Raw genomic sequence first — 13,606 nt, forward strand, 5'->3', positions numbered from 1 at the left:
AAGTGTAAAGGAAGGGAATTCAACCCAGATTCCCTGGCAGCTGACAAGCCAGGACAAACCTGCAGGCTCTGAATCTATCCCCTGACACTCAGTATGGGAGACCCCTGCTGGCTCCCTGCCAGGGGCACATCAACATTCTCTCTTGCTCCCCCATCCCCTCCCCGTTCCCCGCATCCGTTCTCCCCTGTTCTCTCATATGTATAGATTATAGTATACATACTTTTGTACTTTGTAATTTTCATTTATATAAGCATTTCCTATTATAAATATTTTAATGGTTGCATTATATTTTCTCTTAATCTCTTTAAAATACATATGATTTTAAAACAAAAATTACAACAATATATTGTGAGTTTATAATGTGTATAGACTCAATACATACAATAATTGTAACAGCAGGGGGAGGGGTAAATGGACCTATATAATTGCAAAATTTCTACGTTTCACATGAAGTGGTAAAATATTACCTCTAAGTGGACTGGGAACCCTTAATGATGTATATTTCAATACCTAGAGCAATCACTATTAAAGACACACAGCAAAATTCCAGTTGACAAATTGAAATGGAATTCTAAAAAATATTGAAATCATTAAAAGGAAATGAAGAGCAAAACAAACAAAAACAAAGGAAATAAAAAAACAAATAATAAAATGGTAGACCTAAATCCAACAATATCAGAATAATAAATATCAATGGACTATATATTCCAATGAAAAGACAGAGTCTATTAGAATGTATAAAAAAGCAAGACCCAACTTCATATTATCTATAAGAGATGCACTTTAAATATAGAGGTATAGTTCAGTTGAAAATAAATGGGTGAAAAATACATTCCATGCAAACGCTAAACGTAAGAGGGCAGGACTGGCTATGTTGATATCAGATAAAATAGACTTCAAGACAAAGAATATGAAAAAAGGTAGTGTTCATATTTCAACATTTCATAATAATTAACATATTAATTCATCACCAAGACATAGCAATAAAAATGGGTATGTACCTATTAATAGAGCTTCAAAATACATGCCATCAAAAATAACAGATTAAAGAAAAAAATGGATAGCCTAAAACCATAGTTATACATTTCAGAACTCCTCTTAGCAATTGATAGGACAATTATGTCAAAAATCAGGAAAATATAAATAATCTAAACAATATTATTAACCACCTAAATCTAATTGATATTTATAGAACACAAACAAAAACAGCAGGATACACTCTTTTCACAATATTTAACCGAGAGAAACCATATGTTGAGTCATAAACCAAGTCTCAATAAATTTAAAAGAATTAAAGCCATACAAAGCTTGTTCTCTGACCATAATGGTTAAATTAGAAATAAAAAACTATAAGATATCTAAATCAAAACAAAACAAAACACACACACACCCCTCAATTATTTGGAAGTTAAACAACACACTTCTGCATAATGCATAGGTCACAGAAGACTCAGAGAAAGTTAGGACATATTTTGAACTGGATGATAATGAAAATACATCATATCAAAGCCTGTGGGATGGTAGCTGAAGCAGAGATTCGTGGGACATTTATAGCTAGGCTTACATTAAAAAAGAAGAGAGGTCTATAACCAATGACCTAAGGTCCACCTCAAGAAGCTAGAAAATGAAGAGCAAAGTAATACCAAAATAATCAGAAGGGATGGAATAATGAATGTCAGAGCAAGACTCAATAAAATAGAAAACAAATAATAAAGAAAATAAAACTAAATGCCACTTTAATTTTTTTTCTAAAAAAGAATCAACAAAGCTGGTAACCCAATAGCTAGACTGACCAAAGAAGAGGAGGGGGAGGGCAGGGAGGAGGGTGGCACAGATGATCAGTATCAAGAATTAAAGAGATACTGAAAGGAAACAGGTGGGTATCCAGGTGGGGGGGTAAATCATCAATCCTTACACTTCATACAAACCACAAAAATGATCTCCAAAAAGGATCACAGATCTAAATTAAAAGCAAAAACTATGAAATTTTTAGAGGAAATCATAGAAGAAAATCTCTGCAACCTGAAGTAGATAAAAGATTTCAGAGGATGCAAAAAACATAAGCCATAGAAGAAAAATAAGATAAATTGAACTTTATAAAAAATAAAAACCTAAACAAAAATACCTTCAAAATATATCCAGAAAGTGACAAAGCAAATGGAATGAGAGAAAATGTTCACAATACATTTATCTGACAAAAAGCCAGAGTATACAAACTATGCCTAACCCAATAATAAGAAAACTAAAGACTCAATAAAATAATGGGCAAAAGGTTTGAACAGAAACCTCAAAAAATAGATATATAAATGGCCAATGAGCATTTTAAAAGATGCTCAACATCCGTAGTGTCCACAAAACACAAATAAAAATCACTGACATACCACCACATACTCTCTAAAATGGCTAACTTAAAAAGACTTGACAATACTTAGTCAGGTGTGCAGAAACTGGAGCCCTCCAACTGCTGGTGGGAATATAGAATAGTACAACCCCTTTACCAACCTGTTTGACAGTTTCTTTAAAGTTAAACCTATATCTACATTATTTGACCCAGAAATTTACACAGGAGGAAAAAACAAACAAACATATCCACATAATGATGTGTACAGTAATGTTCATAGCAGCTTTATTCAGAATAGCCCAGTTGGAAACAACTTAGATGTTTATCAACAATGGATAAATACATTGTTCTATGTTCATACAATGGACTACCACCCTGCAATACATCTGAAATCATTATGCTGAGTGAAAGAAGCCAGACACAAGAGAGTACATACCATATGATTCCACTTACATAAAATGCAAACAGGTCAGAGTGACAAAAGTGTCCCCTCCTTGGAGGAAAAAGAAAAGTGATTGCCTAGCAAGAAAGATTGACAAGGGCAACAGAGTAGCTGGCTGGGGAGTGATGGGAATGTTCTCTTTCTTGCCTGTGGTGGTGGTTCCACAGGTATCTGTGACTGTCAAAACCCATCGCGTTTTACACTTCATTTTTGTAGTCAAGTATAACGACATGTAGCATATTAGTTCCAGATCTACAACATAATGATTCGATCTTTGTATATATTGCTAAGTGATCCCCGTAGTAAGTCTAGTTAACATCCATCATTATGCACTTTAAATAGGTGCAGTTTATTTACATAAATTAATATATATTAACGTTGACAAGGGGAAAAAGAAAAGATGGTGAGAGCCTGAACCTGGGCAGTACAAGGGAGGGACAGATTTGAGAACTACTTAAAAATAAAACGGACAGGACCCGCTACAGGAAAACACAGGCTGCCTGCAGCTGCTCCCGGTCCTGCAGAATACGGCTAAACTGGACAGACAAGAGCAGCTCAGATGGCCTACCGCCCGGCCTGAGCGCTGAAGAGGTTGCTTCTAGGATCCGGAATCAAGTTCCAGGGTTTTCCTGCTTTCAAATACCACCACCTTGTGTTTAGATGTGAAATGCATACCCTCCAGTGGCTCTGGAGGCTGGGTGTCTTCCAGAAAGGAAGCATCTGCTATGACACCTTTTGGGCAGTCTTTTGGAAATTATGTCACAAATGCATGGCAGCCACCAACCCCCCCCCCCCCCCAACGGAAACAAGCAGCAAGGCTGTAGCACACACACTGAACAAGAATGTGTGTCCAATAAAGTGCGTGCATGCAGCCCTGGTGCCTGGGGCTGCTGCCCCACTAGTACACGGGGAAGTTAATGAGTCCCAGGAATGCACAACAGACATGTGGGGAGGTTTATGGGCTACACAGTGCACATTAAATGCAGGATGGACCAAACTAAGACATTTGAATCCCTCTGACTTTTAAATGTAGCTGTACATGTAGGATTTCCAGCAAGGAAAAAAAAAAAATATATATATATATATATATATAGTGGGATTTATGCAGAATTTCAGAAAGCTTACCAACCTAATGAAGATGTATGCTTGGAATTTTATTTTGAGAATATCTTCTATATCAAAAGTAGAAAATGGGATATTTCTTTTTAAATATATATATTTTATTGATTTTTTACAGAAAGGAAGAGAGAGGGATAGAGAGTTAGAAACATCGATGAGAGAGAGACATCGATCAGCTGCCTCTTGCACAACCCCTACTGGGGATGTGCCCGCAACCAAGGTACATGCCCTTCACCGGAACTGAACCAGGGACCTTTCAGTCCGCAGGCCGATGCTCTATCCACTGAGCCAAACCGGTTTCGGCAGAAAATGGGATATTTCTTATTCAAGAGGTGAGCAAATAAAAATTTGGAAAAAAGAATGGGCATATTTTGTATCAGGAAGATTTGAATGAGTTGATGAAAATGCAGTCTAGTGGGGCTAGGCTAGAAAAATTTTGGGGGATCTGGTTGGGGTGGGAATTGCATAAGCATCAGTAAGTACAAATGATGAATTCAAGGACCAAAATTATCCATATTTCTCTATTTAAAAGAAGAAGGAGAAAAAAGAGAGGAAGAGGAGGAAGAAATATACATCAATGACACCTAGACAACTGAAGAAATAATAAACACATATACTTTTTCTAATCATTTAGAATTAACTAGTTTAATCTCTGTAACAACTCTGAGGAGAGGATGCCATACCAAGAGAGGACTTCCATTTATAGCTGAGCAAACCAAGGCACAGAGCAGTTAAGTAATTTGCTCAAGATCACGTAAGTAGTAAGTGGCAGAGTTGAGATTTCAATTGAGGCAGTCTGGCTCCAGCGTCTGCCACTTAAAAGTCTGGGCCCTTAAAAGAAAGTAACTACTTTATTAATAAGACAGAATATAGGAACTTACCAAATTTGTTTACCAAAACATTTCAAAGAGATCTGAAACACCACCGTTGGCAAAATTATGGTTTAAGGCACGGGGTGAAAAGTCACAGAATAAAAATTACTGGTATTAGAATAGATCAACATAATAGACATTCTTAGTGCCTAACAGAACCCTGTATTGTAGAGCAATGTAATTAGATAAACTTGAAGATCACTGGTGTGATCTCACAATCTTAAAAGGATACGAATTTTCCCTAATCCTGTGACTAAAAAAATTGCCAGATAGTTATTCACCAATGTAGGTCTCCACTAAAAGCTCACCATCCCGACAAACATACTGGTTAAGAGCTCAGGCTTTGAATCCAGGCTTACCATCTCTTCCACCACATTGGGCATGTTCCTTAATGCATCTACACCTCAATTTCCACTTCTATAAAATGGGGAGAATATAATCTAACTCACTGGGCATCCTCTCAATAAAGGGAGAACAACACTAACAAGTTACAGGTTAACAAGCGCTCAGTATCTGCCAGGCCCTCTCTATGCATCTCTATGGAAATTATGATGCACAGTCACACACACACACACACACACACACACACACACACATACACACACATGTAGATGCAGTTAACATTCACATTTTATAAGAAACTTTCCCCAGCATCACCCAGACAATAGGAAGCAGAAGTCTGATCCCACTCAACGTCAATGTTATACATAGAATATAGAAAGTCAACAGTGCCCAATGAGTACGAGGTCCTTAATAAATGCCTCTTCTTTCCTGGCCCCTTACTTCGTCCTTCTCTCCTGGACTGTCCCCAAGGGAAAGAGTATAATGAAGCGTCAGACAAGGCTAGATTCATGGAGGTTCAGAAGGAAGAGGCTCAATGCCAAGCTCTTACTACATACCCTTCAGAGCAAATAGATTTTGGCTTCTCCTCCAGTTAATACCTAAGCCCTCAATTTTTCCCCCCAACTCCATAATTTCCTTCTCTGGAACTTATATAAAACACCAAAATGACTTTCAAGCCGGAAAGATAGGAATACTAAATAGCTTTAAAGTTGCAGGTGAAATTAAGTCACCGCTAAAACGTGTTGACTTAGTTTCCTAGAAGAACATGGGATTGGATTGAGTAACACCCGGCCATAGGGTTACTGAGCTGGGGGATCCTGAGCAAAGCACCTGCCTTCCCTGAGCCTCCTCTTTAAAAACTGGTTAAGCCCTAGTCGGTTTGGCTCAGTGGATAGAGCATCAGCCTACAGACTGAAGGGTCCCGGGTATGATTCCGGTCAAGGGCACAGCCTGGGTTGTGGGCTTGATCCCCAATAAGGGGTGTGCAGGAGGCAGCCAATCAATGATTCTCTCTCATCGTTGATTTTTTTTTCTATCTCTCTCTCCCTATCCCTTTCTCTTTGAAATCAATAAAAATATGTGTTTTGTTTTGTTTTGATTTTTTTTTTTTTTTTAAGAAAAATAAACGTTGGTTAATACAAAGATTACAATCCTGCTCTTGCCTTGCTTAGAGCTACGGAGAGAATCGTGTGAGAGGAATGCATGCGAAAATACTTCACAAATTATGAAGCACTATACAAGCGTGGGCAATGATCAGTATTAATCAGAAGCTTATCAGGCTTGCTAAGGAAATTCTTGAACAAGAAAAATGAGAGCCTACAGCAGAGGTGAGCGGCAAGCGGGGCTGAGGAGAGCCAAGTGGCAAAGAAAAACTGGCTGTCAGAAGCTCATTTTCCGTGCTGGCAGTTAACCTTCAATCCATTTTATAAGGCCAGGAAGTAGCCATATTTTTAATTAAGTGTCGACGGTAGGTTCAGCAACATAAAATGTAATGGCAGGGAAGACACACCAGCTTAAAGAAACAGCTTCTTACCTCTCCTTCTAAGAAAGATATCTTTTCTAAAAGCTGCAATATTAAGAGCTGCTTCTGTTGCACCTTTTTCTTTAATGATTCAATCTGGAAAGAAAACAAATGGAAGACTGTTAGTCAAAAATACAGAACTGTACAAGTTAACCCACTGGAAGAGACGCCTTTAATTTTCATTTAAACAAGACCTACACATTGGTTCTGTGTGTTCCATGGAACAGTTTGAACAAGAGAAGCTCCATGTAAAGGGAATTCCGAGCCCAGGTAAGCCTGGGACATCAGACGTGATTTTGGAGTCCCATGTCATTAGGTGTGTGTAACCTAACTAATCAGGTAGTCACACTGATTTTGCTGGGTAACCCTTATTCCCATCAGAACATGCTTCGGGAAATGCAGATTCAACTCTAGATAAAACAACTCTTCAGTTTAAATATATGAGGTACCCAGCCTATCAAACATGCAGCTCTGTTATTCCTGTTAGTGCTTCATATTTGCTCAACCAGGTGTCAAAAATTTTCATCTGGGGAAGGGGTAACTGCCACTCAAACCGCTAGTGAAGCACAGAGGACTGGGGACTCCTGCGGCCTGGGGTGAGCAGGGAAGGCTCCCTAAGAGACAGGCTTGAGCTAGGCTTTCACCTTTGCTTTTTAATACAGGTATTCTCTCTTGGACTCCTCTTTGCTCTTCTTCCACATATCATGTCTCCATAGACAAACCACAGATGCCCTAAAGCCTGAACCAGGGTACTGTGTACCAGGCCGTGTCTCAGAAACTAGTGGGAATAGTGTGTACGTTCATTAAGTAACTCAAGATTTTGAAGACTGCACTAATTTTCAAACAATCTTGTATATTAAATTTACAAAATCTCTCTCAATGCAAAATGACACAATTCCTATAAAAAGTACAAAAATATAATTGTATCTACCCTTACCCTTTGATTCAACAATTCATTTTTTTTTCTTTTTTCTTTTTGTTAATCCTCACTGAGGATAATTTTTCCATTAATTTTTTTAGAGAGAATGAAAGGGAGGGAAAGGGGAAAAAGGGTAGGAGGGGGGAGGGAAAAAGGAAGAGGGAGGGAGAGAAGGAGAGGGAGAGGGAGAGGGAGAGGGAGAGGGAGAGAGAGAGGGAGAGAGAGAGGGAGAGGGAAGAGAGAGAGAGAGAGAGAGAGAGAGAGAGAGAGAGAGAGAGAGAGAGAGAGAGAGAGAGAGAGAAACATTGATGTGAGAGAAACACATGGATTGGTTTCCTCCCACACATACCCAGACAGGGGCCTGGGATCAACCTTGCAACCCAGGTATGTGCCCTTGACCAGAATTGAACCTGTGACCCTTCGTTGTGCGGGACAACACTCTAACCACAGAATACATGAGCCAGGGCAGCAATTACACTTTTAAAAATAGATATTTGCCGAAACCGGTTTGGCTCAGTGGTAGAGCGTCGGTCTGCGGACTGAAAGGTCCCAGGTTCGATTCCAGTCAGGGGCATGTACATTGGTTGCAGGCACATCCCCATTGGGGGGTGTGCAGGAGGCAGCTGGTCAATGTTTCTCTCTCATCGACGTTTCTAGCTCTCTCTCTCTCTTCCTTCCTCTCTGTAAAAAGTCAATAAAATATATTTAAAAAATAGATATTGAAGAAATATTGGCCAAAATATGAAATGACTTAAACAGGATTTTGTGGGTTTTTTTTTTTTAGAAAACAAAACTCTATAAGTAAGTGGCTGGTTAAATAAACCATGGTGCATCTTAACATTGGATGTCTATCTAACCTTCAAGAAAAATGAAGATCTCTAAAGCACTGATCTGGTGTATTATAAGGAATACATGCTCTGCTAGCATTGGTGTAAAATAGGTGCGGACACATGAATGCATATATATTTGAAAAAGAAAATACTGCAAAGATAAAAATAAATCTGAATTAAAAAATAGTTACCATAGGGAAGGGGAGAAAATTAGATAGAGGACACAAAACAGAAGGAAGACCTTTCTGATAAAACTATAATACATAGGTTTAATTTTGGAAGCATATTTTACAGGTTCAAAAATAAAACTAAACCAAAATGGACAAAATAAGTGAATCCTAAAACTTGAAAACAAACTGAAATAAAGGATCTTAACTGTATAGTAAATGGGTGAAAATAATTAATTCAAGCATTTTAACAAGGTAATTAGACTATATTTTTTAGTGAAATGTATTCTAAAGATAAACAGATTGCAAAAAAAAAAATCTCTCATTCACTAGGAAAATTGTTTGTAGTAATATCAGTATTGTTATTTTTAAACCAATATATTGTTAAACATTCTATATAATAAAGAGCTATATAATGAAGAGCTATATAATAAAAAGCTAATATGCTAGTTAGACTGAACAGCAGAATACTGTCCAGATAACCTTCCAGACAAAGCCCAGGCTGCGAGGGTCGAGCCCCGTTCACAAATTTCGTGCATTAAGTTGCTAGTGTTTTATATTTATATCAAGATTTTTAGTGTAATAGAAAGAAATTCAAGTATGAAATCAAAGAAGTAAAAAGTTTTATTAAATTCGAAATAAAAATATCAGTAGGAACTCATAATCTTTTATTTTCTTTTGTTAAATATGCATTTCCTAACTTTTTCCATGGAGAAAACTTAAAAACAATAACAATAAACACATAATATATGCTGATTGTGGTCTTTAAATACCATTCCTCAGCAAAAAGGCACAGGACATCTTGAAGAAATGACCCTTTTCACGGGGCAAAAATATACTAAATGAATCCAGACACCTTGTTATGCTTGAAAACAAGAACACGAAAGCTTTTCCCTGGGCCAAGGTTGGGACAATTTGAGCATCAAAAAGAATAATGAATGGAATTGAATAGAATACATATATATATATATATATATATATATATATATATATATATATATATGAGTATTTTATGATTCATCAGAAACAAAACAGCAACTACTCGTTGGACACCATTGAAAGTGAAAGGGCACAATCCCTTATTTATAAATTTGGCAATTTAGAAGAAAGAATAAAGCATTTATCCTGCCTTTCTTGTACAAACTATCGAAAATACATTTTAAGATGACTAAAAAGTTCTAATCTGTGAGGGAAAAAGCTGTACTTTTCAGAAGAATTCCAGTTAATAAATGGGGAAATTATAATAAGTTAGAAAATTAAAAAAAAATAGAAAAATAATAAATGAGAAAATCACCATTGTGCTATCCCCATGAAACAACTGACTGGAGCAACCACCATGGGCAGATGAATGCATTAGGGGCAAAGCTAATGAGGAACTTTACAGCTGCTTCAGGCTGCCACCATCTGAATCCATGATCAGCCTTAGCACCATTAAAAGTGGGACAATCATACGCTGCGTGCCCCAAAATGATGCAAAATGAATCATACAGCACCACTATGAAGTATTCTTGCCTCCCCTCACACACAAAAAGTTGAAACTGAATCTAGGAGAGCTTCTAGAGCAAATAAGGGAAAAAAAAGTCAAATCCAGAATGTGGGAACTTTTATAGGACAACCAACTCAAGGTCCCTGGTGGGGGTAAAACTGGTGGCAGTGGAGAGGGGGGAGAGGGTCAGGGATAAAAGGAGGGGAGCAGATTATAGATGAAAAAACTGTAGAGACATCATAGCCAAATGAATGGACCTTCTCTGTGTGCTGATTGGACCAAAGCATCCGTAAGAGATTTCAAAAAATATTATCACAGATTGGTATATTCAATGATACCCAGGAATTATCATTAATTTTGTTAAGTGTGACAATGCATGTCATATGATGCACACTGACCACTAGGGGACAGATGCTCAACACACAGTATGGAGCTCCCTCCTGTCTGGATCGGGCTTGCAGGGATCAGGCAAACACCAGCTATCCGACATCCCCCAAGGGGTCCCGGATTGTGAGAGGTCACAGGCCAGCCTGACGGACCCTACTGGTGCATGAATCCATGCACCAGGACTCTAGTGATTATATAAGAAAAAGTCCACATGTTTCAGAGATGCATAGTGAAGTATATAAGAAACATAAGCAGGATGTCTGGGAATTGCTTTACAATAATTACATGGGGGGGAGGGGAAGAAGAGACAAATATAGCCATATTTTACTATTTGTTGAATCTGGTTAGTGAGTCTAGAGAACTTCATTGATTATTCTCTCTGTCCTAAATGCATTTGACATTTTCATTATAAAATACTTAGAATTCCACCCAGTGTCAAAAAATATAACCCTCCAACATGAAAGCAAACCTTACAAAATAGAATATACAAATCACGCTTAAGAAAAATGTCCAAGGTTGATAATAATTAAAGAACTTAACAATTTGAAAGAGTAGTGAGGTATCTTTTACTGCCTATTACATTTGCTCCAAACTACTGACTAAAGAAATCAGTGTTGGAAGCGGTGGGAGGGACAGCTCCTCTCATGTGTTGCAGGTGGCATTGTAAATTAGAATGACCTTTTGGGCAATTTAGCAATAAATATTAAGAGCCATAAAGCTGTTCATACCCTTTGACCCACTAATCCCACTCCTGGGAATTTATCCTAAGGATATAACTCAGACGTAGGGGGAAAAAAAAGTTATATATATAAAGATGTTCTTGCTCCTATTATTTATAATAGAGAAAATGGAAATAACCTTAATGTCTAGCACTAAAGGAATGGGTAATAAATTATGGGATATCAATTGGATGGAATATATTACACCGATGCTAAAAACAAATATATTGCAAAGTGAAAAGAACGTGTTTATCAAAAGCTCAGAGGGAGAGAAAAACAAAAGTTTACAATGACGAAGGTAAAAGCTGGGCAAAACAGTTATATTGTTTAAATTTCCTTCAACGTTTGTAGGAACATTTTTCAAAAATCATCCTTATAACGGTGTTCCTTTTTTCATCCCTTCCTTTAGGATTTAAGGTTTTTAAAAGCTGACTTTTAAAATCTTAAATGATAGGTAAAATGGGTCCTGAAATGAACTAAAAATGTTCCAGGAAGGTCAGAGGCTATATGTCATCAAATAACCTAAAGTAACGTAGAGTGTAACTTCGCTCACACACACGCTTCCCTGTCTCGGAAGTCATCAGAGGGGGTTGTGAGTCAAGAGCAGAAAGATGTGCGGTAAGGGCACCCTGATGACAGCTCATGGGAGCATTCTAATTTAAAGAAGGAAATAAATACAAGGCAAGATGCCATCTGCAGAGAGCTGAGGGGAGCATTCTGAGCATTCCAAGGGACGAGAGGGTTGATTCTAACGAGGCCCTTCATTTTCTGGGGAGAGAGGACAGGCTGCGGGAGGATTTGGGGTGCTCAAGTTTCTGCCCAGGCTCATGTCTGTCAGCAGCTGATGCCTCACGAAGCGACATGCTCTGTGCTGAATGAAAGCTGTGCGTGCACATGTCCTTTCGGCCCTGAGCGTTTCTTACAGAAGCATCTCGTACAGCGCCTTCTGTGACCAGATTAGGAAAAAAGGGCAGTCAGACTGGCAGGCAGGGCGTGGCTGGCCCCTTCTGCCCTGCAGGTGCCAACTTTGAGTCCCTGCTTAGTCTGCCCTGGAGCCTGCCCCTTGGAGCACATCCCAGGCCCTCTCCCAAGTGAGAAGGTCATGCTTCTAAAATAAGCAGACTTGCCTGCTTCTGGGTTTGATAACGTCACAGGTGACAACTGACTTCCAAATGTGACTCTTTAACCACAGCGGCTAAATCGCACATTTGTGTGGAAAATGGTGCTATTTTTGACTGCCCACTTCAAAGAGCCTTGAAATATTGTCTCAAAAAGCACCTCGCATCCGATAAACACTCAAAACATTAGCCACTACTACCGCCTTACTGCAGTTTCTCACTCAGACTGTGAACTCCTTGAGAGTGAAGACCTCGGTCACCTTTATATTCTCAGTGAAGGAATGACTCCATGAATCTATCCACCCATCTCTGAACAATCCATCCCTAGACGTCTGGGGAGGAACTGTCTGGAACAGACTCTTGGAGAACTGGATGAACCCAGGTGAACATGTCCCCTCAAAATCAGGGGCCATTCCAAATCCAGGGTGCCGTGCCTCTTGTAAGCGAAATCCCTGTGGTACCTTTGCCCTCACTTTTTGCCGTGCTTAAGCTTACACATTTGACCTTCAGCAGGTTTATGTGCTCTCGTGGAGAAGCATCCAGGTCTGCCTGTCGTGAGAAGGCGGTAAATGTGCCAGGTGACCAGGCTCTACTCGGGGCATCCGGAAATGGGAAATGAGAAGCACTGGCTCTCAGACCTCACCTACTCCATCTACACCAGAAGGTCATCTTGTTGCCATAATTACATTGAAATATACAACTGTACTCCCCCTTATAGAACAAAGGGAAGAAACCCACCTTGATAAAATCTGGAACCTTTTAATGGATGTTAATAGAATCTTTTCTAATTTTTGTCTTTATGAGCATGGTTTTTGGTAACTCAAACTGCATATATATGTCTTGCAGCCTAATTGCTCAAGCAGGATATTAGTTCTCTAAGACTACAGGCCAGTTTAATAGTTGAGGAGAGGAGATCTTAGGACTGACCATGGCTTTCCTTCACATTAGTTACCATTAAGTGGCCTGATAGGTGACCTGGGTTAAGCAGCCCCTCTTATCCACAGCCACCCCCTGGAATCACCTGGGCGGAGCTTTTACAGAAAACCCAACTTCTAGGCTCTACCCTCAGAGATGCTGAATATCACTCTCCTACTTAAAAACCCACCCAAGCTTCTAATATTCAAACTTCCTAGCATGGACATCCAGCCCTATGCTGTGGTCCCACTCTATCTCCCCAGTTTCATGTCTTGCCTGTCCTGTCTCATAATAAATCCTACAGAAAAGCCACTCAATCTTCTCAGCATTCCATGGACACAGAACGGTCCTACCTCCATCCCTCGGCACACTCCCTCCTCTTCCCCACCAGGACACCTCCCTCTGTCATGAAAGACTCAGAGTCACC

General features: G+C 39.0%; 1 protein-coding gene across 1 annotated transcript in view; it reads right to left on the reverse strand.

Moving 5' to 3' along the window:
* Positions 1–13,606, reverse strand: part of MYZAP (myocardial zonula adherens protein) — an 87,051-nt gene that overhangs the window by 10,640 nt on the left and 62,805 nt on the right. Inside the window, exon 11 of the mRNA XM_084878161.1 lies at positions 6,651–6,734. Within this exon, the coding sequence (XP_084734287.1) occupies positions 6,651–6,734 (84 nt within the window). The remainder of the gene's footprint in view (positions 1–6,650; positions 6,735–13,606) is intronic.

Source organism: Pipistrellus hanaki, assembly GCF_964339955.1.
Source record: "Pipistrellus hanaki genome assembly, chromosome: 1".
NCBI classification, from domain to species: Eukaryota; Metazoa; Chordata; class Mammalia; order Chiroptera; family Vespertilionidae; genus Pipistrellus; species Pipistrellus hanaki.